The sequence below is a fragment of the Dipodomys ordii genome, unplaced genomic scaffold (assembly GCF_000151885.1).
Source record: "Dipodomys ordii isolate 6190 unplaced genomic scaffold, Dord_2.0 Scaffold150, whole genome shotgun sequence".
Taxonomy (NCBI): Eukaryota; Metazoa; Chordata; class Mammalia; order Rodentia; family Heteromyidae; genus Dipodomys; species Dipodomys ordii.
The window spans coordinates 4,015,022-4,042,101 of NW_012267366.1; the positions used below are offsets into that span (position 1 = coordinate 4,015,022).

At 40.7% G+C, this 27,080-nt stretch overlaps 1 protein-coding gene across 2 annotated transcripts in view; it reads right to left on the bottom strand.

Annotated features, from left to right (window-relative positions):
- Positions 1-1,649: 1,649 nt before the first annotated feature.
- Asb9 (ankyrin repeat and SOCS box containing 9) overlaps positions 1,650-27,080 on the bottom strand; it is a 48,896-nt gene continuing 23,465 nt past the window's right edge. Inside the window, exon 7 of one of the 2 annotated variants that reach the window (XM_013032125.1) lies at positions 1,650-1,739. In XM_013032125.1, coding sequence (XP_012887579.1) covers positions 1,708-1,739 — 32 coding nt within the window. In that variant the 3' untranslated portion in view covers positions 1,650-1,707. Of the gene's footprint in view, positions 1,740-16,229; positions 16,304-27,080 lie in introns of those variants that run through there. The other variant, XM_013032126.1, reaches the window with a different exon arrangement.

The window sequence follows — 27,080 nt, forward strand, 5'->3', positions numbered from 1 at the left end:
CCTAGAAAAGGCAATGTTTATGACCAAGACATAGCATCCATGTAAGAGCCTGATGTATAAGAGTCAGAATTAAGGTACTAATCTAGTTTACAGTTTAAAAGGGATATGCATACACACACACACACACACACACACACACACACAAACATGCACACACCACATCTAAGGCACAACTTGGTCCTTGGCTTCTTTCCTGCCTTTCCTCAACATGGTACACTCATGCAAAGCAATTTTGTTTTCTTGAGTTACTCTATTGTTTCCTACTTGCCACCATTTCTAGGCAATGCTTTTCCCATTATCTAAAGATTCTATTCTCCCTCTCTATCTGATGAGTCTCTACAATGAAGACTTGTTTCTCTGTGCATCACCATTCCTGTATATATTGTTTATATAAGTGTTGTCTGTTGTAATCATTTGTATATCATCTCTTCTACTAGACTGAGAACTGTTTGGGAGTGGGGGGTATCTCATGTATAGATTCCTAGTGCAGGCTGGGTGTGGTATGCAATCTGATAGAGCTGTGTAGTGGATGAAAATGTTAGGCTGCACTTTTCTAATATTGTGGTATTTCACACTAATCCTCCAATTGAGCCCAAATAGGGTGACTATTCAGAAAAGGTTTTGATAAAGAGATCAAAAGGCTCTTGCTGGCAATTAGAACCAACCGAATTCTGATGACCATTTGACAGCCAAAAATTTCAGATGCAACCATGCTAAGACGCTTCATAAATGGATCATGTCAGTACTAATATAAACAGTTGGTGCTCTTAAATGAGGAGAAATTGTTTGAATTACAGTGATTGCCTCATTCCTGTGAATTCCCTCAGCAGCAACACAATCTGTTCACCAAAAAAAGGGGCTTTTGAAAAGCATTCCACATTGCAAGGCAATGCTTGATATGATGAATAAATGCACTGAGAAACATCTGTTAAGGTACAGCTTCTAGAAGGCAGAAATGATTTCTTTAAGAATAGTGAATTACATGGAAATATTTCTCTCCAAATATTGTCTGACATTCATTGAACTTCACGGTCTCCCTCCAAAATGTATAGCACCAAGAAGGGGAAAGGAGAAGTTAGGAAAGGGTTAACATTTACTAAGTGTCTGATTTTGGTGCTTAGAACTGGTATTTCATTGGTGCCTAAATGCATTATTTATGTATTCCACATAACTACTTATAATTTCTTGAATGTGTATTCTCTTTAATGCCTGGGTCATTTGACATTCACATTTAATCTTCTCCTATTAGAATGTGCTGTTAAGACACAGATCACATGTAGCTTTTCCAAGAATCCAACTTTGGCTCCCTCCAGAGACCTTGTCTGTGCCCTTTCAGCATCTTGTATACACCTCTATTACGTTGCTGTGTACAATTTTCCAAATCATATCCATCTCTTTTATTGAACTAGGAGATCCTTACAAATAGAGTCTGTATCTCTGGCAGTTAAAACAGGAATTGCTAGGGGGCTTGGAAATGTTTGTGTGACTATATGCAGCTGCTCTGGGTGGTTTGCTAGCCAGAAAACACATGTCTCCTTTCACACCATTTTCATGCTATGATATTTAATTTTATGCATCTACCTGACTGGGCAATGCCAGTGCCTCCACATTTGGCCAAATGTTGCTCTGAGTGTGTTTGGGAGGACAACTCTTGATGAGGTTGGTCTTCTAATCAGTAGAGTTAAGTAAAGCAGATTGCCTTTTCTCCTATGGATGGACTGGTCCAATTGCATGAAGGTCTAAATAGAACACAAAGGCAGATTAAGACGGAATGTGACTATCTTCAAACTGGGACGTCATTGTTTGCCTGCGTTCAGACTCAGATTGAAACATCAGTACTTCCTGGGCCTCAGCCCATTGATCTTTGGACTACACCATTTCTTCTCTCGAGTTTCTAGCTTGCTGACGGAAGATCTTGGGATTTATTAGCCTCCACAATCGTAACAAATCAATCGCTATGACAAATCAATCAACCTATCAATATATCTTTTATGTACTCACCCACCAATCCACCCATCCAATTTTATCCATCCATTATATATCCAAACATGCATCCATTTTAATGGCTTTAGTTTCTCTGGAAAACTTTGATTAATGTACATACCTTTTATGTGGGTACATTCTATCATTTTACCCTCAATATTTTACCATACTTAGAGACTCAAAATGAAGATCATTGGTTTGAAAATTCTGCTTTAAGCTGGCAAATTGATGGTTCATTTTTATAATCATATTAGGAGGCTGAAACTTGAAGGACTACAGAAAGAGTTCAGCCCAGGCAGAAAAGATCCTGAGACCCTATTTTAAAACTAATCAGCAAGTCGGGCATATGTGTCTCATGCTTATAATTCTCACAATTCAGGAAGCTGAGATTTGAGGAGTGTGGTTTGAAGCCAGACTGGGTAGAAAAGTCCATGAGACTCTATCTCTAGTCAATCAGCAAAAATGCTGGACCAGAAGTGTGGCTCAAGTGTAGAGTACCAGCTAGGAGCAAAAAAGTAAAGCAAGAGTACAAAGCCCTTAGTTGGAGCATAAATAAATAAATAAGTAGATCAATCATCAATAACTAATAACCAACCAGCAAAAGGTAGGCACTAGCCTAGCCAACACAAGACCTTGAATTCAAAACCAAGTACTACCAAATCTCTTAGTGAGTAGCGCAAAATAATTTTATATAGATATTCTCAAAGAATTTGCTACCGTAGAATCACAACAACTTCATCTCTTGTTCTTCTTATGACTCAGACATCCAGAGAGATAAGACTAGGGTACTGTTTTACTTCAAGAAACAGGAGAAACAAGGTTTTAGTCCTGTCCTCTGAAGAACTTAACAAACCATATTATGTGTTTAAAAGCTGCCTAATTAAAATGGTCTGTGAAATAAGCACCATATGATAGATGTATGAACTGTTGTGTAATCCAAAATTCTTGATTTTTGCAGTGAATTTTTACTTTTCACTTTGCAGTATCACAGAGTATACAATGCCCAGTATCAGCACCCATGAGAAGTCAGATAACATAGTCACTATCTACATATTAATTACATTTCCTTGGTTGACTCATTTTTCCTCCTTTCATTCACTTTCAAGGACTTATAGAGGAATTCAATACATCTACTTTTAAAACTGCAGGGTTTTATATCCATCAGATTGATTCAGGCTGACATCTCTTGGGAAAAAAAGAGAGTACATATCATCAATGATCCCCTCCTCTTGAAATGATTTCACCTTGACATTCATTATAATGTATTTTAATGTTTTGGGTAGTTGGTTTTTTTTTAATTGTTGTACTGAGGTTTGACCTCAAGGATATGTGCTTACTAGGCAGATACACTACCACTTGAGCCATGCCTTTGGTCCTTTTTGCTGTGGTTGTTTTTGAGATATAGGTCTTGCTTTTTGTGTATGCTGTGTGGTGTGTGTCTGTTGTGTTTTGTGTGTATGTGTCTGTTTGTGTGTGTGTATGTTTGCATGTGCGTATGCATGTGCCAGTCCTTGGGCTTGAACTCAGGTCCTAGACATTGTCTTTGAGCTTTTATGCTCAAGGCTAGTGCTCTACCACTTGAGCCACTGCATCACTTCTGGCTTTTTGGTGGTTAATTGGAGATAAGTGTCTCACAGACTTTCCTGCCAGGGAATTGAACTCAGCCTCAGATCTCAGCCTACTGAGTAGCTAGGATTACAGACACAAGCCACCGGCACCTGGCTGTCTTTGCTTTTTGCCTATGTCTATGTGCTTTCTCACATGCATCCCTCCATATTTGTAAGGAACTATCCATCTCAATTGCAGCAGAAATCAGGTAGGCCTAGTAGGGATGGGGTATATACAATAAGCATCTTCCTTAAAGAATGGGCAAGAGCCCTTGAACTTCACCGATGATTTCTTCTTGAAAGGGTGGCCATTTCTACTTCTTCATCTACCAATTGTGTCTAACCCTTCAGGATCATGGTTTAAACTCAATGAAACAGAGTTGCTATTTGCTCACTGTATTGGTCACAGCCAAATCAGGTAGTCATTTGTTAGTTCTTATATGTTTGGGAGTCATTAATATACACATCTATTTACATAATGGCATTGAATTAGGCCACTTGAGGTTTTAAGGATCGTAAATTGTATGGTTTGAGAATAAGTCATATTGATTAAGTGAACAGAGGCAAGGTAGAGTCCAGGCAGTGATTGAAGGGATATTCTAAATGCCCATCTGAGCCCTACCATCTGTTCTTCCAACCTACAAGAATATCATTCCTTTGTGCTTTGAGGAATTTCTTTTTCCCAGAACCTCTAATTACTTTGCTAAGAAATGTCTGGGGCTTTCATTAACAAATTTCAGAGCAGGAATAGTTAGCAACCAGTAGACCATGAGATGGGTAGATAAATTGGCCATTGATTCTGTGGTGGGAAAAAATGCCACCAGAGGTGATTAAGGATAGCTACTCATTACAAGTTTGTCCTACTTCTCAATATGCTGTTAAGTCTAGCCTGTTTGCCATTACCACCTCCTATAACTCTGTGAAAATGTGCCTCCTTATTTTCCTACCATTCATTTTCTCATTGCTCCTTAGCTCTCTCTTTCCATGGGCAAGTCAGATTATGTACAAATCTGACTTTACACCAAGATTGGACTACTTTTGGAATATTTTTTTTATCACCTAGCCACTCTTCCTTTCGTGAGTAGAATCCCAAAATAACATTAATTAGGAAGAGTAAGATATTAGTTTGTACAATTATATCATGATTGTTTTATGAAGGATCAATATTAATTGATAGTGTATAGATATTGTAATATAGGATTGTTTGAATAAAGGAGCTCAAAATGTGGATGATTTGTGGGTGATGGCAGGAAGAAACGTGATATTTTCCTATGATGTTGGCTGCCTCTTTTATATCCCTATGAGAGACAGAAGCAGGAATGAAATGAGTGATTTCTATGAAACAATGTGAAGTTTAGAGCAGAACTTTGCTTAGAAAATAGGTCAGAAGAGATGAAATGGTATGCCTTTTTTTCGTTGCTTCTCCTACCTGTCCACTGCAGTTCCTCCTTTAAGACGCTCATTTATCTCTGCAAGCCTGACACTACCAGGCAGTGGTGTGTACCCTTCTGGGTTGTCATCCATGGCATTACTCACATCCAGTACCAGATGGTTCTTTGCTGTGGAAGCTGTCTGGTGCATTGAGAGATGTTTAGCTTCATTCCTGGCATCCAAATAGCAGATGACAAGAGCACCCTCTTGGCAATTAAAGATAGCTCTTGACACCATCAAATGTCTCTTGAGAAGCTGAGGACCACTAAGACCTCAAGAAGACAAGGAACCCAAAGAAACCTCCAAAAAACTCAACTTCATTACTCAGAGAGAAAACAACAGCAGCATCAGCAGCAACAACAACAACAATACTACTTAGTTATATGGTGAATATTTGCACTGAATTTGAACCATTGATTTGGTCTACAACCAAACAATAAGTGAAGGAGAATTGAGGAGCAGCTATTTCTCAGCATAGGGGGCATACTTCACTAAAAAATATTGACATTTTTGAACATCTGAGCCCTACAGACAAATCTCTGGTTACCTAACAGAAAAACTCCAGCATTGGTTCTGGTTCCCTGCTGTATTCAGACATTTCCTAAAGCTTTTATTTTACAACAAGTACATTCCAGTCCATTTGTGACCTGCTAATAGGATGCATTTTTATATTTATGTGCTTCCACGTTATCTGTGGTCTCCTTGGGAATGCTCCCTGATTGCTCTCCAATCATTTCCCACCCCTTTGGAGAAAATTAGGTATTAATTCAGGCTTGTCAAATCTTATATGATATATTCCATTCAGGAGCTAATACCTCATCAACCTTACCTGGCACTAGAAAATTCAATTTCTCAAGATACCAGCTGTTATCCTGGAAACCTTGCATATCTGTGTGAAACAACTAATAGGAAATGTTCTTGCTGAGCTCATTTTTGCAGCTGGTAAAGTTTTATGATTTATATGTGAAGTATAGCTCAATGAATCTTTAAGCATAAATAAAATGAATAAATGTACGGTATAGTATTGCAAGTGCGTCTTTGCTATCATTACAAATAATAATACATAACAATATAATAGCTATATACAATTTTAGGCTTTTTATGACATTTTTCACTGAAGGCTTAATTTCAAAAAGCACAATAAACTGTAGAGTGGTTTTTCAATAAGATTGGACACACATCATGTTGAATATCAATCAGCGTCAATTTGGTTTTTTATTTAATGACTGCAAATATTGAAAAGCCAATATATAGTGATACATTGTGGCAAATGGAATTAAAACTTCAATAGTTCATTTTGCAAGGCCAAGATAATCTCTTCAAGACACCAGAATGCTCCAGAGCTTTCTGTTAAACATTGGGTATGAAAACACTCAGCTCATCATTTGATCTGGATACAGGAAGCCCAAAGAAGAGATTAACATAAGAGATATTTCATAATATTTACAGCAACTGTAATCTGGTATAAATTTTCTGTGGTATCTATAAATGACAAAAGTTAAATGTACTACTAAGAAACAGAAAAATTAGCTGGGCACTGGTGGCTCACGCCTGTAATCCTAGCTACTCAGGAGGCTGAGATCTGAAGATTGCGGTTCAAAGCCAGCCCAGGCAAGAAAGTTAGTGAAACTCTTATCTCCAATAAACCACCAGAAAACCGGAACTGGTAGCCTTGAGCTGGAGAGCTGAGGGACAGCACTCAGGCCCAGAGTTCAAGCCCCACAACTGACAAAAAAAGAAAAAGAAACAGAAAAATGAACCCCAAGTTTGCATGGAAGCCTAAAACATCATGAAGAACAAAAACAATTCTGAACAGAAAGGGCAAAGCTAGAGGAATCACAATACCAGACTTCAAACTATACTACAGATTCAAAGTAGCAAAAGCAGCATGGTGCTGGCACAAAAATAAACATGAAGACCAATGGAACAGGATACAAGACCCAGAAATAAAAACCACACAACTGAAGTCAGCTAGGCTTAAATAAAGGAACCAAAAGCTTACACTGGAGAAAAGACAGCCTCTTCCACAAATAGTGTTGGGAAAACTGGTTATGTACATGAACAAGACTGAAACTAGACCTCTATCTCTTACCCTGTACAAAAAACATCAACTCCAAAAGGATAGAAGATCTGAATACAAGCTCTAAAACTTTAAAATTACTACAAGAAATTGTAGGGGAAACCCTGGAAGATACAGTCATAGATAATTATTTCCTGAACAAGACTCCAATGGCTCAGCAAATAGGAGTCAGAATGGATGAATAGGACTGCATCAAACTAAAGTTTCTACAAATCAAAATTACCAGCATCAAGAGCTAATGAACAGAATTGGAAACATCTTGGACAAGTACTCAATGAATAAAGGTTTCATACCAGAATATAGAAAAGGCTTTAAAAAAGTAAATGGAAAAAGAATGATCCAACTGATGAATAGCTAAATGAATTGGACAGATTGCAGAAGTACAAATAGCTAATAGATTCATGAAGATATGTTCAATATTCTTAACCATAAAGGACTTCTCCAAAACCACACTCAGATTTCATCTCACTCTAGGCAGAAAGGCAAACATCAAGACTCAGGCCTGTAATGCCTGCTACTTGGGAGGCTTAGATTTGAAGGATCTATGCTCAAAGTGAGCCCAGGAAGAAAAGTCTTTGAGGTTCCAACCTATCCCCCCTCCAAAAAAAAAAAACAAAGCAGCATAAAACAGAACTGGAAGTGTGACTCAAGTGGTAGAAAGTTAGCCAGCTGCAAATCCCACCAATAGGGGGCTGTGGGAGCTGCTGCAGCCTTGGGAAGGAGATGGCAAAGATGGCAGTGGTTTGGGCTCTGCAGTGATGCTTATCTTGGTTTTAGAGCAAGTAGACCCAAGTGGGAGACGATGGAGCAGGTCCAGCAGGTCTTCACCCGTTGAAATTCTCACACGATCATGCTTCTGAGATTCCCAAAGTCAAAGATGCTAAAGGCCTTTGATTCTGTTCTCTCTCACAGAAGACACTCCATCTACAGCTTTCTTCTACTCCTGCTTCTACAGGAGGGAATGACAACTCAGAACCATTCTCAAAACATGAGGATGCAAAGACCACACCTCGCTCGGTCATGCCAGCACCAGGCTGAGGAGCTGTCACCCTGGGCATGGGGCCGGTGGCAGGGGAGGTGACAGGGAAGCCCAAGACATGTCCTCCAGCCCTCTGTCAGCACCTGGTGCCTTCAGCTTACAACCTGTACTGCTCAACATGGTTATTAAGATGGAGAAAGGTGGGTATTTCTAAAAGTCGAAGATTGACCCAGGCACCTGTGGATCACACCTGTAATCCTAGCTACTCAGGTGGCTGAGATCTGAGGATCACAGTTCAAAGCCAGCCTGGGTAGGAAAAATCCATGAGACTCTCATCTCCAATAGACCACCAGAAAACCAGAAGTGGTGCTGAGGCACAAGTAGTAGAGTGCTCGCCTTGAGCTGATGAGCTGAGGGACAGTGCCCAGGCCCAGAGTTCAAGCCCACAACTGACAACAACAACAACAAAAAGATTGACTGTTACTTGCGGGCAGGAAGAGGGTCACAGTGGGGTCAGTGTGGTCTCTGCTCTGCTGCCCAGTGGCCACTGTGCCCATACTGAGCCAAGCATCGCCACTACTTACGCTGTGGCTAGCTAAACGTGGACTAAGGTAATCCAGTAGTGGACAGGTACCTGTCATAGAAAACACCAACGTCCTACCACCTGCTGACTCTGGGTCAGGGGCGGGGGATGGGCACTCATTCTCTGCCTTCGCCCCTTTCCGCAGAGGTAGTTCAGCTGCATGCTCAGCACCCCGTCCCCATCCCATGCCCTTCCCCACAGCACCTGCCCTAGACCACAGATGAAAGGCCTCAGCATCTGCGTGTCTGGAGCAGTGGCAATCACTGTACTTTCACAGTGGTGGTTTAGGAATTTGGATTGGATCTACCCTTTGCCATGACCCTGTGTCGCCTTAGTTAGTCGCAGTAGTTGCTGGGGTTTTTTGGTTTTTGTTGTTTGTGGACTTATGACCTCTGGAGAGCGAGACAATCCATCGAGGCACAAACAGTGAAAGGTGGACAAATGATATTTATTTACACTATTTACACCAGAAAAGGGCTTGAGACTACCTTGTCCTGGGCTAGATACCCAGAACCAAGAGCAGCCTCCACCACCAAACCTCCAAACCTCCCATAGGCAGTGCCGACCCTCCGGCCTTTATTAGTTGGTCTGCAAACCACCCATTAGTCGGTCTGCAAACCTCAGACCTCCACAGCTCCAAAGCTCCAAAGCCCCAAATCCCCCCTGGGAAGGCTTTTCCCTTTCTGCCCTTCCTCCTTCTCTGCAGGCCTCTCCACCCTCCACAGGCCTGCCCTGCCTGCTCTGCTCCGGGAGGCCTCTCCACGGGCCTCTCTAGAGGAGGCCCCGAATGGCCTCCAGAGGAGCCCCAAATGGTCCCTGAGGAGGCCCCTGAATGACCCCTTCTGCTGTCTCTCCCTTCACTCCTACTCCTCTCCTCCCTTGCACTAGCTCTGCACTAACGGTTTTTCCCCTAACCTCCCTCTAACCTCTCCTCTCCTGCAGACTATTTTCCTCAGGACTCTCCCTGTCTCCTCAGGAGTCCAGGTGTCCTCCAGACTCCTCTCTCCTCCCTCCGGACTGTTTTCCCCTAACCTCTCCTCCAGCCTCTGGATTTTCTCTTACTCCCCCCAGGCCTTGGAGCACACAGCCTATACATATCCAGATAGGCTGCGTCCCTCCCCCACTAACGGTTTCATACGGCCATTCATGCTCCTCCCCCAAGATGCCCCCTCTCCAATCCCCATAGGCAGCTCACCATGAGGGGCTCGATGCCCCACCCCATACAATAGCATACCCCGCCCTCTTTCGGCGGCATGCCCCGCCCCTTTCGGCGGCATGGCATGCCCCTCCAGCAGTGAGGCGGTGACTTCAGCCTCTCAAAGCCCTGCGCTGTCTGTGGCCTGGTCTGTGGAGCGGTGAGGCTTACCTCTTGATGCCCTGCCCCCTCCCCTCTAGCGGGCTGCGCCAAGGGGCTACGCAGACTATTGGGCCCTCGCTGATTATCGGAGCCCCATGTGTTATTACAGTGTGTCTTAAACTCTGGGCCTGGGTGCTGTCCCGCAGCTCTTTAACTCAAGGCAAGTGCTCTACCACTTGAGCCACAGCACCACTTCCAGTTTTCTGAATGGTTTATTGGAGATAAGAGTCTCACAGATTTTCAATTCTATTCCATTGGTCCTGAGGTATGTTCTTATGCCAGTACCAAGCTGTTTTGATTACTATGGCTTTGTAGTAGAGTTTGAAATTTGGTATTGATATTCCTCCAGCACTGTTCTTTCTGTTGAGGAGTGTTTTTGCTATTCGGGGTCTTTTATTGTTCCATATGAATTTTTGGATTGCCTCTTCTATTTCTTTGAAGAATGAGGTTGGGATATTGATAGGTATCACATTGAATTTGTAGATAGCCTTGGGAATTATTGCCATTTTCACAATGTTGATCTTTCCAATCCAAGAGCATGGGAGGTTTTTCCACTTTCTAAGTTCTGTTTTGATTTCCTTTTTCAGGTTTTTAAAGTTTTCATCATAGAGGTCCTTCACTTCTTGGTTAAGTTAATTCTTAGGTATTTTTTTTGTGGGGCTATTACAAATGGAGTTGCTTTTCTGATTTCATAGGTCCCATGGTTTCCCTTATTTTCAATAACTAATCTATGTCTGAAACAAGCAGAAGAGGTCAGATAAATTGAAGTTAAGTGAAATGAACCCCAAGATAAGGACTCAAATGTTTTTTTTCTTTCTTGCTATTGTTTCTGACATATTAAGATATGTCTTTGTTGCTTTGTATGTCCCTTCCCCACGATATAACCCCTGCTTTCACTGTATTTGATGTCGGTATAATTTGTGGAGGGGAAGGGAAAAAACAAATCATTTAAGTAAGGATACAGGTGGACCCATTGCAACAATGAGATGTACAAGTCGTTATGTTGAAAACGAACTTTACAACTTTGGCACGGGGTGGGGGGGGGTTAGGCAACAATGCTGGGTAAGAAATGTACTCATTACCTTGCTCATGTAAATGTAACCCCTCTGTACAGTATTTTCACAATAAAAAAATCATTTTTTAAAAAAGCTTCATGGACTTTCCTGCCTGTGCTGGTTTTGAACCTCGATCCTCAGATCTCAGCCTCCTGAGTAGCTTATGTTAACATGAGCAATGTATGCCCAATGTTTAGTTGGTGTACGCTTTTAAAATTTTAATATTGAAATAAAATATTTGGGGGAAGCTTTTTTTTATTGTAAAGATACTATACAGAGGGTTACAGTTACATGAGTGAGGTAATGAGTACACTTCCTCTTGAACATTGTGGGGGAAGCTTTTTTTTTTAAAAGACAAGCCCATGTTGCAGTCCTGTGGCGCCTTCCCCCGCTGTCCTGCAGGAGCTTGAGCTTCTGCCTTGCTTTCACCTGGGTAATAGCTCTGACAGACCGAGGTATTGCATTGCCACACACCACTAGCCCCAAACAGCCTGGCACAGGCATCCATTTGGAGGGTACTCCTTAACCTGAACCAATCCCCAGAGACTGGAAGTTGTAAGAACACCCCCCTCTGGCTCCCTGGAGCCTTCTTGAAGCACTCCATGGAGGCTGTTCCAGCTGGACCAGCTGGGCTGGCTGGGATGGATTCTTACAGGTTTCCAACAGGATGAAACTTGAGAGAGCTGAGTCCTCCTCAAATTCTGCATCTGGTCTGATCCAGTCCAGACCATGTGGACACAGTTAGGTACAGGAGAAGGAAGTTGATAAGGATGTTTATTGGTGGGGCCGTAGCTCCCAAGGGAGATGGAGCAACTGGGTACCTGTCCCCATCCAGGTGAATCCTTACAACTCCGGGGCGAGAGAGGGAGGTACACTGTTTGCACAGAATTCTAGGTCAGGGAGGAGTTCAGGTCTGGGTGGAGCTGGAGGCTACAAGCTGCCCTGGCAAATGTAATGGGAGGGGCTGAGGACCTGAGGTGGGAAGAATGCTATCAAAACCCAAAACATGGAAGCTGGAGAGACTGGAGAAGAGCTGCTCAGGTCAAGATCACAACTCCCAAGTTGTTCAACTGTTGGCCTCCCAAGGCCTTGACTCCCCAGCCCAGCTTCTAGCTAAGGGACCTTGCTTCTTGCTTGTGCCTCATCTCTACCCAGATCCCCAAGATTCGAATTTGAGACTTGATGAGCCCTGGCTGGCAGAGGAGGAAGTGCAGTGGGGACCACTGAAGCAGGAGCCAATCACAGAACAGTGTCTCAATAGCAGGGACCAATGAGAATACATACAGGAGCTGCACCTTTTAGTGGCAGATCTGCTGTGTTGGCAGCACCTAAGAATGTCAGGAGAGGTCTTCTCATTCCTCATTCTCTCTTCCCTCTGTCATATATACCTATATGAATATATGAATACAGCATAATAAAACCTCCCAAATGCTGTTTGGGAAAAGAAGAAAAGGAGGAATAGAAATATGGTGGAAAGCTGGGCACTGGTGGTTCACACTTGTCATCCTAGCTACTCAGGTGGCTTAGATCTGAGGTTCGAGGTTCAAAGCCAACCTAGGGAGGGAAGTCCGTGAGATTCTTGTCTCCAATTAACCACCAGAAAACTGGGAGTGGTAGAGCGCTAGCCTTGAGCTGAAGAGCTGAGAGACAACGCCCAGGCCCAGAGTTCAAACCCCACAACCGACCCCTCCCCCCCAAAAAAAGAAATATGGTGGAAGGGATGAATGTGTTCAAGTACTCTGTGTGCATACAGAAATATCACGATGAAACTTCTCCACAATGGAAATGTATGCACATGTATGTTAACTCAAAAAGAAAATTAAAAAGTATGATTAGGAGTATTTGGTCACTTGGATTCGTCATGAAAAGAAATGCTCAATTTCAGTTAGAATTAGTCAAATTAAGATGTTTTTACATTTAAAATTCACCGGCTTCCTGAATTCTATCCATAGAGTGGAACACTAAGAATTCCAATGACACATGAAGGGAAAAGCAAGACAGAATGGCGAATCATTTGGAAAACCATACAGCACAAATTTCCACACTATGTCTGCCTCTTACATCCTTGAGATTATCCACTAAGCTTCCCATCCTCCTTTCATTCTTGTTTTCAAAAACTACCTTAATTCTCTGTGGATATGGCACTGCCTAAGGGCCTTTGCACATACTGATCTCCATACCTAGAACAGGGGCAAAAGCTGCCTTAAGATTGTTGTATAGCTAACTCTGTAAGCACCTTGAGATTGTGACCTGCTGTTAAGAATTGCAATTTCGAATTTAAAGTTGCTACTTCAAATTGCAATCTGTTCTGTGAGACTTGATTTCAACATGTGTGGAGTTGGCCTAAGCTGCTCTGTTGAAAAATGAGATACACCTATATGACACTAACCCTTGACCAAAGCACACCTATTGATTAATAGTGCTACTGGGTAACAGGGAGTGTGAGGAGCTTAGGGGAGGTTTACACTACCTTGTCAACATTATATATTGATAACAGTAAAATTGATTAGGGTGAGAACCCAAAGGTCTCAGCTATTAAGCTTGCTTATGTCATAGAAAAATGCATATGCAACTAGCAAAAAAAGATAGCTTTAAGAAACTTCTAGCCAAAGCTTAATTTGGGGCTTCCTGGTTCCAAGGGATTCTATGTACATACACATCCATGGCTCCTGTTTGGAAAGCAAGAATGTGTCCTGCTACGCGCCTTACAGAGAACAATACATCCTGAACTTTGACCTCCCCAGATTCCTTAAGAAAGCCTTTGACTGTGATGTGTATCCTTATCTTAATGCCTCAATTATACCCTTTTCCTGTAATCAAGTACTGAACTTTAAGCATTGTGACTTAGGGTCAATCATCTTTAGCAATCATGCCCTGTTTAGCTGTCATTATTTTTAGTGTACAGTTCCTACCAGCAAATCTTCCTTCTCTTTGTCTCTGGTTTACTTGTCTCTGTGGCATTTAGCACTATCTCAAATATTACATATTTAACTTATTACATGCCTAGTTGTCATTATTTTCCTTGTTATAGTTTTTATTGTCCTCTCACTCACTATTCCATGAGAGGAGCACAGTTTCTGATTTCATATTTTCCCTGCAGTATCTCCATTGTCTGAAGTATAACAGACTTTCCGCAAATATTCCATGAATAAATGAATGAATTAAAGAAAGAGGCAGAATCGAAAAAATCATTTAGAGTTCAAGGATGTTTTGGCTCAGCTCTGAGGCTGGAAATCAATACATAGAAGCTTAGAAAGATGGACAATGATAAAGAGTGTGTTCACCTGCTGATTATACTCCAGTCAATTATCATAAGGGACAGAGATGTTAAGTGACAGTCGGCTGCAATAGGAATTGATGCACATAATCTACATTGACTCAAAGACCCAAAACTGATGTCCATGAAGGGTCGCAAGTAGCTCAGGGCTTCACTTTCTGACAGCTATTTCAGCCTCTGCAGGCAATCGGAATCAGCCAGGTGTGGCATCTCTTGCAGTCGCCCTAATACTTTCTGAAGCTTTTATTTTGCACAGAGTTGGCTCCAGAGGCGTGAGGACAAAATGGCTGATGATTGGCCAGTGCCACGGGCTTTGTCAGTTGGGGACATTAGCAGTGAAGTTTGGAGAATCTAAAAGTTTGATGGTGAACTGTTTTGATGGGCCACTGATTCACAGGTTTGACTTCTCTTCACTAGAAACACTCATGTGTAAGTGCCCCCATTTTAACTTCTGATCTAGAAAACGCAGATCACCTTTGAGTGCTGCCCAGTTAAACATTAACACACTCTAACCTGCATGAAAGCAATGATTTCCAAGCCTTTGTCTATATCAAAATCATATGGGGAACTTTTTTTTTTGGAAAAACATAGATTTCATGGACTTGAGCTACAGTTAAGTAGAGCAGTAAAAGCTGGGCGCCAGTGGTTCACGCCTGTAATCCTAGCTACTCAGGAGGCTGAGATCTGAGGATCACGGTTCAAAGCCAGCCAAGGCAAGAAAGTCCATGAGACTCTTATCTCCAATAAACCACCAGAAAACTGGAAGTGGCTCTGCAGCTCAAGTGGTAGAGTGCTAGCCTTGAACTGAAGAGCTGAGGAACAGCATTCAGGCCCAGAGTTCAAGCCCCACGACAAACAACAACAACAACGACAAAAGTAGTGCAATGATATTACATATATATGTATATATTCATTTATGTATATATTCACATATATACATACATATACACCTGTTATGCATATTATTATATATGCATATTGTTATATTTGTATATTTTCACAAATATATATATGTGAATATATACATATATATTCATGCATATCCTATATATTCATATATAATATATATATATATATATATATATATGTGCACTCCTTACCCTGATTGAGAAGCTCATTCTGGGTAGAATCTGGTGTATCAGTATTTTTCAGATGTCTGTGTGTGATTCTACAACTTCAGAACATCAGTCCTGGAACTGTATTATAAATAATTGGCATATTCAAAAGTGATTAGTGATTTCAATGAGCAACCTAGATTAATTTCTTTTGAATTATAGGGAAAAATGTTTAACCATCAAAGCAAAAGAGACTAAAATTTACTTCAGGCTAGAGGAAATGTGTGCTGATGTTATGCTCCTGTCTTCCATTCATTGTCCCATGTGTAAACTTCCAGAAGACAAGTAGAAAAGGTGAACATTATCCAACATTATAGGTTTTGTGTTTGAGTTGGTTGGTAAGAAGCTTGTACTTTGTTATTATTCATAGATTGCTGGAACAAAGGGGGAAGAGGCAGCTGTCATATGATTTGCCCAAGAGTGCAACAGCCAATAACTAGACAACTTTGGGATAGAAAGAAGCCAGAGTTCTCCTGTAATATTCCATACTCCCATCCCAAGACAAAGTTGCTTCCACAGTTCTGTACTGCTACAATTAGAAAGTGGCATTATTGGTCACATACAAATCACCCAGAGTGACTAAGTGAATTTGCATCAAATTAAACATGCTTATCCTCACCTTGTAAAGATGAAGGAAAGGGAGATCATCAGAACACCTCCCTTAAATCTTCCAGCCAGCTGGAAGTCTTCTGAAGCAGTTGACAGAAGCCAGTCCTGCTGACAAATGGTCTAACTATCCCTAGAATCACAAGTGTGTCTGGAGCCAGCTGCTATTCACTTCTCAATGCTGATGGGATGGTGCAAATTTCTTTCCAAATTCTGCATTCAGTGTCATCCTGTTGGAGGTTGAAATTGACCACTTAATGACACTTAATGACAGTGTTAGGAGAGGATTACAAAGGCTCAATAGCTATATGCGTATGACCATATAAAATGATATTTATCGAAGTGAACTCCAGGAAACGGAAGTACAAGGGTTTTTGGTTGTTTTGCTTTTTAGTTTTATTTTTGTTTGTCCTTTCCCTGTGTCACTGTTTTTGACTTCTGTACCTTTGTCTTGTATGTAAGTTTAACTTTTGTGGGGAGGGTAATGGGGACACAGAAATGGTTGGACAAATGCAACAGTGATACTCACTAGATACTGTGTTGAAAATGAACTATGCAACTTGTAGGGGAGGAGGTCAGAGAGAAAAAACTGGGAGAACACGAAAGAAGAGGCAATACTGTTCAAAAACAAATATACTTGGGCTGGGAAGGTGGCTCAGTGGTAGAGCACTTGCCTTGCATGCATGAGGCCCTGGGTTCCATTCCTCAGCACCACATAAGCAGAAAAAGCCGGAAGTGGTGCTGTGGCTCAAGTGGTAGAGCGCTTGCCTTGAGCTGAAGAGCTGAGGGACAGCACCCAGGCCCAGAGTTCAGGCCCCATGACCGAAAAAATAAATAAATAAATAAACAAATGCACTCATTACCTAACTTACATAATAACTCCAACCCCTCTGGACATCACCTTAACAATAACAATAAAAATATAATTTAAATTTTTTTAATTGAAAAAGAAATTGGCCATGGTGGGCATATTTCCAACATAGCATTTGCAAACATCAAAGCTGTTGTTCAGACCAAAATAGACAAAACCAAAATTTCCTTGTGTTGTTATGTTGCCGGGCTCACTATATATTAAAGTGGGTCTTCTATGTTGACAGCAGTCATATAACCAAATACTGCTATGTTATTCTGTGTCAGAGGAAAACAAGCCTCTCACTAGTTTGTGAGTTGTTCTTTCCATGGCTAGTAAACTAATTCAGAAAAGCCCACTATTTGGTGGCTTTCTCCCTAAAGAGGGCCCTTTGCCCACTATGACAGAAACAAAGCTATTTCCTCCAGCACAGTGCAGCTGAGAATCTCAAGTGAGAGTAAAATGTTCCTCCCTTCTAAAGTACTTCTCTCCAGTTCTGCCCTAGAATGAAAATCACAGGAGACAAAAATTCACAGCCCAAGGTAAATGATCGGTCAGCCTCATTTAACAACCAATTTGGCATCTCCACCACTGGTGAGTATCCATTGTAGAACATCTGCCTTCAATCCACAGATTATTGGACTAAAGACAGAAAAGTGCTTATTCATTAATCAGAAAGAAAGGTGGTCATTATTGGCCAGCCAATGAAAGAGTACATTTATAGGCTCAGAATCTCAGACCTCAGGGAACCCACTTTTGCTTTTTCCTTTACTTTTCTATTGAATCCCCAAAAAGTATAGTGCATTTTCACTAAATCCAGTAACATCAAGCTAGTGTATCAGAGGCTATTAATGAATTAAAGAAAAACCTGATGTTTCCGTATCTATAAATGGTACAGGAGTTGTTTTTTTTTTTCATTTCCAGCAGTTAGTTCCATAGTATAACCAGGACACACATTTGAAATACATTTCTACAAACACTACAGTTAATGTTGATTTTGGAAAACACAGGAAGGAAAGTGTCCAAGATGATACTCTAGTTAATAAAAAAAGAATTCTTCCACGAAACCACTTTCATCTCAAATTTTCATTCTTCGCTTTGTCTTGGAGAATTTCTAAATGATCCTTGGGTAGAAAAATAACTCCAGTGGCCCCTTACAATTTGAGTGTGAGTGTTTTCTGTTAAAGCTTGACCAGTACATCTATTATAGACTGTACCTATTGACTGTTTCAAAGAGTAAAGACTAATTTACATTTATGCCACTCTCTCCATTCTCTCTTATGAGGAAAGGCATAAAGGACTACTAGCCATGGAAAGAAATTTGAAATCAAGGAACAGAAAAGTCATTAGACCCACTTATGACCAAAAACCTAGTACTCATACTCTTTGTAATCAATTGCTTATAAGGACTAGAATGTACTCAAGCTAAAGGGTCTTGTGGAAGAGGAATCTGTTCCAGAAACATAGAAATAAAGAAGAAACATTCAAGAAACCTAGAGACAACTGAATCTTTACTCTGATTTATCACTTCCAACTTGATTGAGTTGCCCATTTTCAGAATCACTAGACTCAGATTTTCTGGAGAAAGAATTTAGTGACTACTGGTAGACCTACAGATTCACTGGCCAGGGAATGTTGTTCATACTGGTCTCATTGGATAGCAGTTAAAGCTATGTAGGACAATTTCCCATTTTCAAAACTAACAGGGAACAATGTAAGACAGGAGAGGAAATTGGCCGTAGGAGATAGATTACCTAGCATCTTCCCTTCCTAACCAACCACAGAGAAGTGCCAGAGCCAGTAGTTTGTGTTTTTTAAATCAAGGATGATTTAGATTTTTACGTTATGGAATTGATCTGTTTAAAATGAAATATATATATATATATATATATATATATCCATGTACAAAGCTAAAACAGTTATTCCATCATTCTGTGAAAAAATATCAACAGTTTCAAAAATGGTTGCTCTACTGACATAGAGTAGACCCAGATAGAAAGGAACACAGTATATAATGTTTGTGTTGCAATAAAATGATCGCAGTATTAATTATACTTCTCACCGTGAGGTTAATGGTTTTGCTTTTCATTGCTAATTCTAGATCAGAGGTCAGAAAACCTTTTTTTCTGTAAAAGACTAGATAATAAATAATTTAGATAGATAAAAGACTAGATAATAAATAATTTAGGTTTTTCAAGCCCTGTAGTCTCTCCCACTACTTCTGCTGAAGTACCCAAGCAGATATAGGCAACAGGCAAATGAATAGATGCAGTTGTGTTTTATTAACAAAAATGAAAGCAAGGATTACTAACCATTGTTTACCCACCTCTGTTTTAGATCATTTCTTCTCTGCTTTCCTCAAACATTTTACCTTCTTTAAATACATACCATCAGAAGATGCAACTTATCACCCCTGTTTGTTGTGGCCTTCAAGAAATATCTGACTCTTTAACCCAGATCTCCACCTTTAGCTTCATCTCTTGTGCTCACCATTGTTATTGGAAACTTTTACACTCATGGAGAACACAATTTTCCTTGCATCCTAGTCTCCGAAGTCCTTTCAAGTCTTAACTTTCAGTGATCATTTCCCTCTGCCCCCACTTAATCTACTCACTTTCTCCTAGATGCTGGCATTTCCAGTGACAACCACCTCTAAAATCTTGATTTCACACTTGTCACTATCAATCCTTCTTCCTTTCATTCTTTCATTTTAGTGCTTCAGAGTCCAATAGTTCTTTGACTCATCGAGGCCATGGGACTTCCCACATATTATCCACTACTTTCATTTTTATTGTCCACCTTCCTTGCCCTCTCTGATCTCTCTTTCTCCAGTTTAGACACCAATCAAACACTTGTATACTTACTTCACTCCACCCTCTCACTTTCTCAGTTCTCCACTTCTGCCATAGCTGTATTCAAGCATTGAGTGTGGCTGGGGAAAAATGTGACCACAATTCCCATGTGGACCCTCAGAATACTTAAGAATCTTCCCATATTTTCTAATAAAGTTAATTTTTCCACTCTTGGAGACAACTACTTTACATCTTTTCTATCCTTGATTAACTCCCCCCCCCCATACACACACCAATCACCACCCCATACTTACTCTTATTTGAAATTATGCTTCCTAGGTCTCAGTAACATGTGTGCTACCATGGAAAGCTGCGGTTCTCTAAAGGCTGAGTGCTCTCCTTCTTAGGTTGATTTTCCGAAAATCACTGAGGGGATTGTGTTAGCTTTTTCTCCAAGAGAAAAGGAAGTGAGCATAAACTTGAGGAGATATTGATTCTCCCAGACTGAAAGGGGACTTGGGCTTGGGATGAGTCTCAGAAGATGATTATATCTTCTTCCCACACACCTTGGAAAGGTGTCATAAGATTAGGAGGAAATAGCTATAGAGGAAATAGCATCTCTCTGGGTCTCAGACATGAAGGCTCCAGATCTCAGTCCAAACATTTTAGGATCTGAAGCTGACTGAGTTTCTCCTGAGTCCATGGCACTGGATGAGCTTGACAATAAACATATCAGTAGCCAAGGGGCCCTTCTTGAATGTTATGAGCAATATAAGTCCCTTGAGATCACTGATTAAACCCTTCAGAGGCTCTGTATGGTGACTAACGTTGACTATCCAGCCATACTGAGGGTGTTCAGTATCAATTAATTCATTTCAGAAAATTAAAACCATACATTCTTTATACCGTACATTAAAAAGGAAAAGGTAAACCCACGACACCTGACTCTGCACAATGTAACTCAGAGGGATAAATTTCTGCTGGTGATTCTCTGCAGCACATTCTTTTTTAAGTGAAATGCCCAACATGTGAATTGAATGAAAAGTAGGGTGATACTGAGTGAGGATTTCTTCTGCTATTCAAGGTGCACAGACTCTGATTGCAGCAATTCCTTGCTACTTATTGCAGCTTCACTGCTGGCTGCCGTTACCTTCTCTCTTGAACTGGATGAATGAAGTCTATAGACAAAGGATGAGTGCAGAGAACCTTATTCGAAGGAGAATTGTCTATATTAAAAGTGGCTGTTCCTCTGCCCCCTCATAGCTGAGGCTAGGGAGTTCTGCTCTACTTGGGTGCTCCCATGCAAATGAGGGATAGGAAAGCCAACCACAGACCACTGATGTCATAGACTGGATGTGGCTTCCCCACCCCCACCCCCATTGTAATTAAGTGTTTGGAAGGTGATTCTATACTGGTCAGATCCTGTGACACTTTAATTGGTTGTTAAGTCCTAATCTGTTCAGTTCTGCAAATTCCTTTCCTCCCCTGCTTACCACAGGGAAGACTATATAAACTTGAGCAACTAGAAGAAACTGAGGAGGCAGAGGCCAGATGTTTTATTTCCTGTTATATGATTCCTTTTGAAACAATTTAGCTTCTTTTGTTGTCTGATCTCAGCTGGCCAGGCTAAAATAGTCTCAGGAGCCCTGGAACCTAACTACTCTACCCTTCCTTCCAATACTTATGGGTATGGCCCAATATTTGTCATGTAAATATTTAGGCTTCCAACTATGATATAACTGAAGTGTTTTCTTTGACCCATGAAACTTAAACACTTAGAATATCACGTTTATATTTCAACACAGACGACTTCATGAAGTCGAATGACTTCACTCCACTTAAAAAAAAAGGAAAGAATTAAAAAACCCAAGGTTTTCAAAAGGGCATACATAGAAAGATAGAGAATTTCATATCAGCAGGAGTGAGCAAAGAGGCCGTCGGTGGGGAGGAAAGTGAGCAGAAATCAGCTTTACTTACTTTGGCTCACATTGGATTTTGCAAAGTAAATGGTAGAAAATCAATCTTGTCAAATCAGTGTGAATTTATACACTTGAAGGAGTCTAAAGGTCTTAGAGAGTATATTAGGCAGTAGAACATTCTTGTCCCCTATCACATTGTAGAGGTTCTAGAGAGAAGGTTGCATTCTCCTGTACTGAGAAAACACTCACAAGAATGTTGCCATGTTCCTCATCATGAGGAGCCCAAGGTAGAAGCCAGATGCAAGACAGACTTCCTCAGTCAGCCCAAATACGTTGAAGGATAAGCCGGAAACAAGACAAAGGAAGCTCTGTGTGATAGCTCCTGACTCACCAGAACAAGTTTCCAGATAGTACTGTACAAAAGGCCTCCTTATCTTGTCTCTGAATGTGGCTGCATTGGGCATTTGGGGACTAGGCCATCCGATAAGACTGGCTCCTCAGATCACAATCCATGCCACAAAAATAAGACCTAATCATTCCCAGGGATTCACACAGGAAACAAGAATATGGAAGGTTGAACCTTAAACAGAAGGAAGGCCTGGCCCGCTCTGATTTTCACTCCCCTGGGTGTGGAAGAAAGCTCACAAGTCCTGAGAGAAGGTCGGGAGATATAATGGACCCTGTCCTTTGTCCTGGGGATGCTGATCAATAGCTAGGGCAGGAGGTGGACTTGTTGCAAACATAGCTGCATTTTGTAAACACGCTACTCAGCTTCCCTTTTGGCTTCCATAAACTTTAGTGATGCTTGTAAAACATCTGCTCATTGCAACTGCCCTACTTAGATGGGCAGAAGAATCACCATGAAGGCCAGCATGAAAGAGAATAGCACTTGATGACCTGCCTTAACCACTTAGGCAGGCATGTCAGTGACCTTATTCTTCTTGAGAGCCCCAAAAGAAACTGAGTGAAGGCTAAGAAGTCCACTTCCTCACTCCACATGGACCTTCACTATTTAGTGTCAAACTTAATGATTTAGGCTTCACATTTTAATGAAATGGAGCCAGGACCAGTGACTCAAGCCTGTAATCCTAGTTACTCAGGCTGAAATTTGAAACACCACAATTCAAGGTCATTCTAGGCAAAAACATTCTATAGATTCTTTCTCCAAAATAACCAGCAAAAAGCAGGGCTGAAGGTGTGACTTAAGTGGTAAAGCACCTGCTTACCAAGCATGAACTTCTGAGTTCAATCCCTAGTTCTGTCATGTGGCTCCTGAAAGAAGCTATATGACCTTAAGGACATTACTTGACTTCTCTGTGCCTCAGTTTCCCTAGCTGCAAAATGGATATAAGCATTTATATCTTAATGTAATACATCTATTATGTGGGCTGATGATTGTGAAATTCCTGGAACCATGTACAGCATAGAGTCATAAAGTATTAAATAGATGTTTTATAAAAATTAAAAATAATTGTTATGTTATTATATACTGAACATCAGATAAAGCAACATCAAATGGATGGCTATTGGCATTAACAGGTATAGCAAGAGGAATTATAAGATACCCTCAAGATTTTAGGGCTCTTAGATAGATAGATAGATAGACAGACAGACAGACAAACAGATAGATAGAGATATGGCAATTATTCAGTCACACATTAATCTAGGCTGGGTGCTGGTGGCTCACCCCTGTAATCCTAGCTACTCAGGAGGCTGAGATCTGAGGATCACTGTTCAAAGCCAGCCTGGGCAGGAAAGTCAGTGAGACTCTTATCTCAAATAAACCACTAGAAAATCAGAAGTGGCGCTGTGGCTCAAGTGGTAGAGCATTTGCCTTGAGCTGAAGAACTGAGGGACAGCACCCAAGCCCAGAGTTCAAGCCCCATGACCGACAAAAAAAAACAACACCATTAATCTAGGTACTTCTTTGAAAGGACTTTGCAGAGGTAATAAAGAAAGTCCCAAATCACAATATTATCCAGTAGGCTTGAACTAATCAGGCAAGCTTCATAGAAGTACAGATTGGAGATGCATTCTACCTGCCCTGATGGGAAGTTAACATTCATGCTGGGGCTTTCCTATGCAAGATACAATCTGAAAAGAAATGGTGATTTCTAGATGCTGAAGAAGCCCCTGGCTGACAACCAAGAAGAGAAAAGGGACCCCAGTCCAACAAGTTCAAGGCTGGTTTCTGTCAACAGCCAGTGAGCTTGGGGAAGACCTACAAGCCCTAGCTAAAACACATTGCCCAAGCCAAGTGCTTCTGGCTCATGCTTGTAAATCCTAGCTGCTCAGGAGACTGAGATCAAAAGACTGTGGTTCAGTAATCACTACCTTACTTATGTAAATGTAACCCCTCTGAACATCTCCTTGACAATAAAATTAAAAAGAATTCTACATAATCACTGCAGAAATTATAAAAAATGAAACAGGTTGTAAAAAAAGAGAGAGAGATTGTGGTTCAAAGCCAGCCCAGGCAGACAACTCTGAGAGACTCCTATCTCCAATTAACTGGCAAAAATCCTGAAGTGGAAATGTGGCTCAAGTGGTGAAAAAAAATGAGACCCTGAACAGAGAATCATTCACCTCATATCTAAAATTCTGACCTACTTTTGTTGGTCAGACAGACTTGTAATATAATTTGTATTGTTTCAAGCCACTAAATTTATTATCATGATATGTAGCAATAGAAATTACAGGAAAGAAATGCAAAAAAAATTAAAACATAGCTGGGAATGTGGCTCAGTGATAGAATGCTTGCCTAGCCTGCATGAAGCCCTGGGTTCCATTCCTCAATACCACATACACAGTAAAAAGCCAGAAGTGGCACTGTGGCTTAAGTGGTAGAGTGCTAGCTTTGAACAAAACAACAACAGCAGCAAAAAAGCTCAGGGACAGCACCCAGGCCCTGAGTTCAAGCCCCAGGACCAGAAAAAAAATTTAAACATATACATTTATTATATTACAAGACAGTATGTCCAAATCCAAGGCAGCTACAGGGAAAGATTTTTGTCACTGACAAAGTCAGTCCAAAGTATTCACCAATCAAGAAACAAAATTAAATAATCCCCCCCCAAAAAAAATAATCAGTTGACTGGTAATGACAAACGTGGACTTAAGGGAAGGTATTGTTTTGTGACTTATCACCTGGCTGAAAGGACAAGGCTAACTTCCTTATCCCAAGAGGCAACAGGTTTGGGGTTTCCCAGTCTAGCTTGAGTGATTAGAGATAAAGATTGGGTAATGTCCAGGCTTAACTTTGACACAAGTTTCAAGTGTCCCAACAGGACCTTTGACTTGCAGACTTGCCAAGTCTCCCTAGAGAATTAGGCAGACGATTTTAGGACCTGGCCTGGCAACCTAAAATCTAGTATTGATTAAAAGAGAAGGGAGAGCCTGTATTAAAGTCTGATTTTATCCTCTTCCAGGTTGACATTTTTGCAGTTCCTTACCTGCAACTGCGTCTGTGAAATGGGGATAAGAGTTATGAGGATGCCTATAAATCACTAATGCATTATGAAACCTAGCTTTTAGCCAGGCCTCTGCAATGGCAGTTATTACTGCTTTGAATGCTGACTGGGATCTTCCACTGAAACTCTAATGCTGGGCTTTTTTTTTTTTTATCACATTGAATGCCCAATATTGTGGGCATTCAATAGAATAGAAAGCTGAGTACATCTTGGTCCCTTATTTCCGAGCCCTGAATATCTACTTAATGACTGACCATTCCAGCTAGGAACAGTGGCTATAAGGCCATGTCCGTCAGCCCATTACAAACTCAAAGTAGTTCACGCTTCCCTGGCCCCATTCATCCCCATGCTTTCTTTTTTCCTTGTCATGTGAATTGTGCTAGTGATATACACCAACTGGCTAGAGTTTCATTAAATAAAACCAAGGACAATGTAGTAAAATGACCAGATGAAGTGAGTCTATACAAAGCAGTAAGTTTCTGAAAACAGATGAAATGATCACTATTTTTTAGAGATAGTTTCATGAGTCTAAGTTTATGTCCATCATTCATTAAGCTGGGAGGAGGGTCATTTAACCAGCTTTGATGGCAGAATAATAAAGCAGTCAAAGACATATACCATTTATAATCGCATCTATACTCAATAGACTAAATAGATTCTTCTTTTTGAGCCTTGCTAAGTGAGGTAATTTAAAATTATATCAAATTGCATCCAAGGAAGTGGTGCTACTATTTTTCTCATTTGTGAGAGTGACTGTCTATTCTATGGATTTGCAAATTGGCTAATTGCCTGGAATATTTAATAAGAAAACTGCTGTTCCAGTAATTCTGTTACGGTTTTGGATTAAAATCAATGGATTTGGCTGAGTGGATTTAACTAACATAAGCAAGTATCTGTCATATTTTATATGAGAAACCTGCTTATTTTTTAACTCACATTTTGAAAAGGAAAGCTACAGCAAAATGTCTACAATTCCTTACATTCGGCAAGAGATTCCTTCACTAGTATGTAAGATCCAGGAAGTGAAGTGTCTTTGCAACTCTGGTGCCTAGAATAGTGTCTGGCAAAGACACAGGCACTTAATACTTACCAGGTGACGTCTAAATAAATGAACTCAATGACTTAATGAAATGAATTAGCAAGTGGCTAGATACTGTTGTTTATTAACTAAATTCTGAAATAGTCAATGTAAACATGACTACATTGTCAAAAATAAGCAAGAAGCCATATATATATATATATATGGCTTCATATATATATACACATATATATGTGTGTATATATATATGTGCATATATGTGTGTGTGTGTGTGTATATATATATATATATATATATATATATATAATGTTAGCTACTCAGGAGCCTGAGGATCACAGTTCCTTACCCTGGTAAGAAAGAGCCCATGAGACTTTTCTCCAATTAACCACAGAAAGCCACAAGTAGAGCTATGGCTCAAGTGGTGGAGCACTAGCTGTAGCAAAAAGAACTCAGGGACAGCACCAGGCCCTGAGTTCAAGCCCTAATATCAGCACAAAAGAATGAGGAGGAGGAAGAGGAAGAGGAGGATGGGGGGGAAGAGGGGGAGGTGAGGTTCCATGGTCACATTTCATTGCAATTACTAGATATGCTGGAATAGGAGGATTGCCAGTGTTAAGTAGAATCTATCTCCACAAAGTTTTCATTCGTGAATGGAAATTTCCAGGCTCTTTTTATAAATCATTTTATGATGGCTCATTTGTGAGAAGCAACTCTTGTCTCGGTGAGTATGTGGCAACAGTGCCATCTTCTGGGAGAACTGGTCAGACATTTTAGAATAACATTCTGTAGTCTGGGTTCTTTTCCTATAACAAATTAAATATTGAATCATAGAAAATATTATATTGGAAATATCTTTAGGAATCATCTAGGCCATAATGTCATCTGATAGGCCACGATTTTCCTTACATAGCAACCATGTTTTCTTCCTCTTGATGTA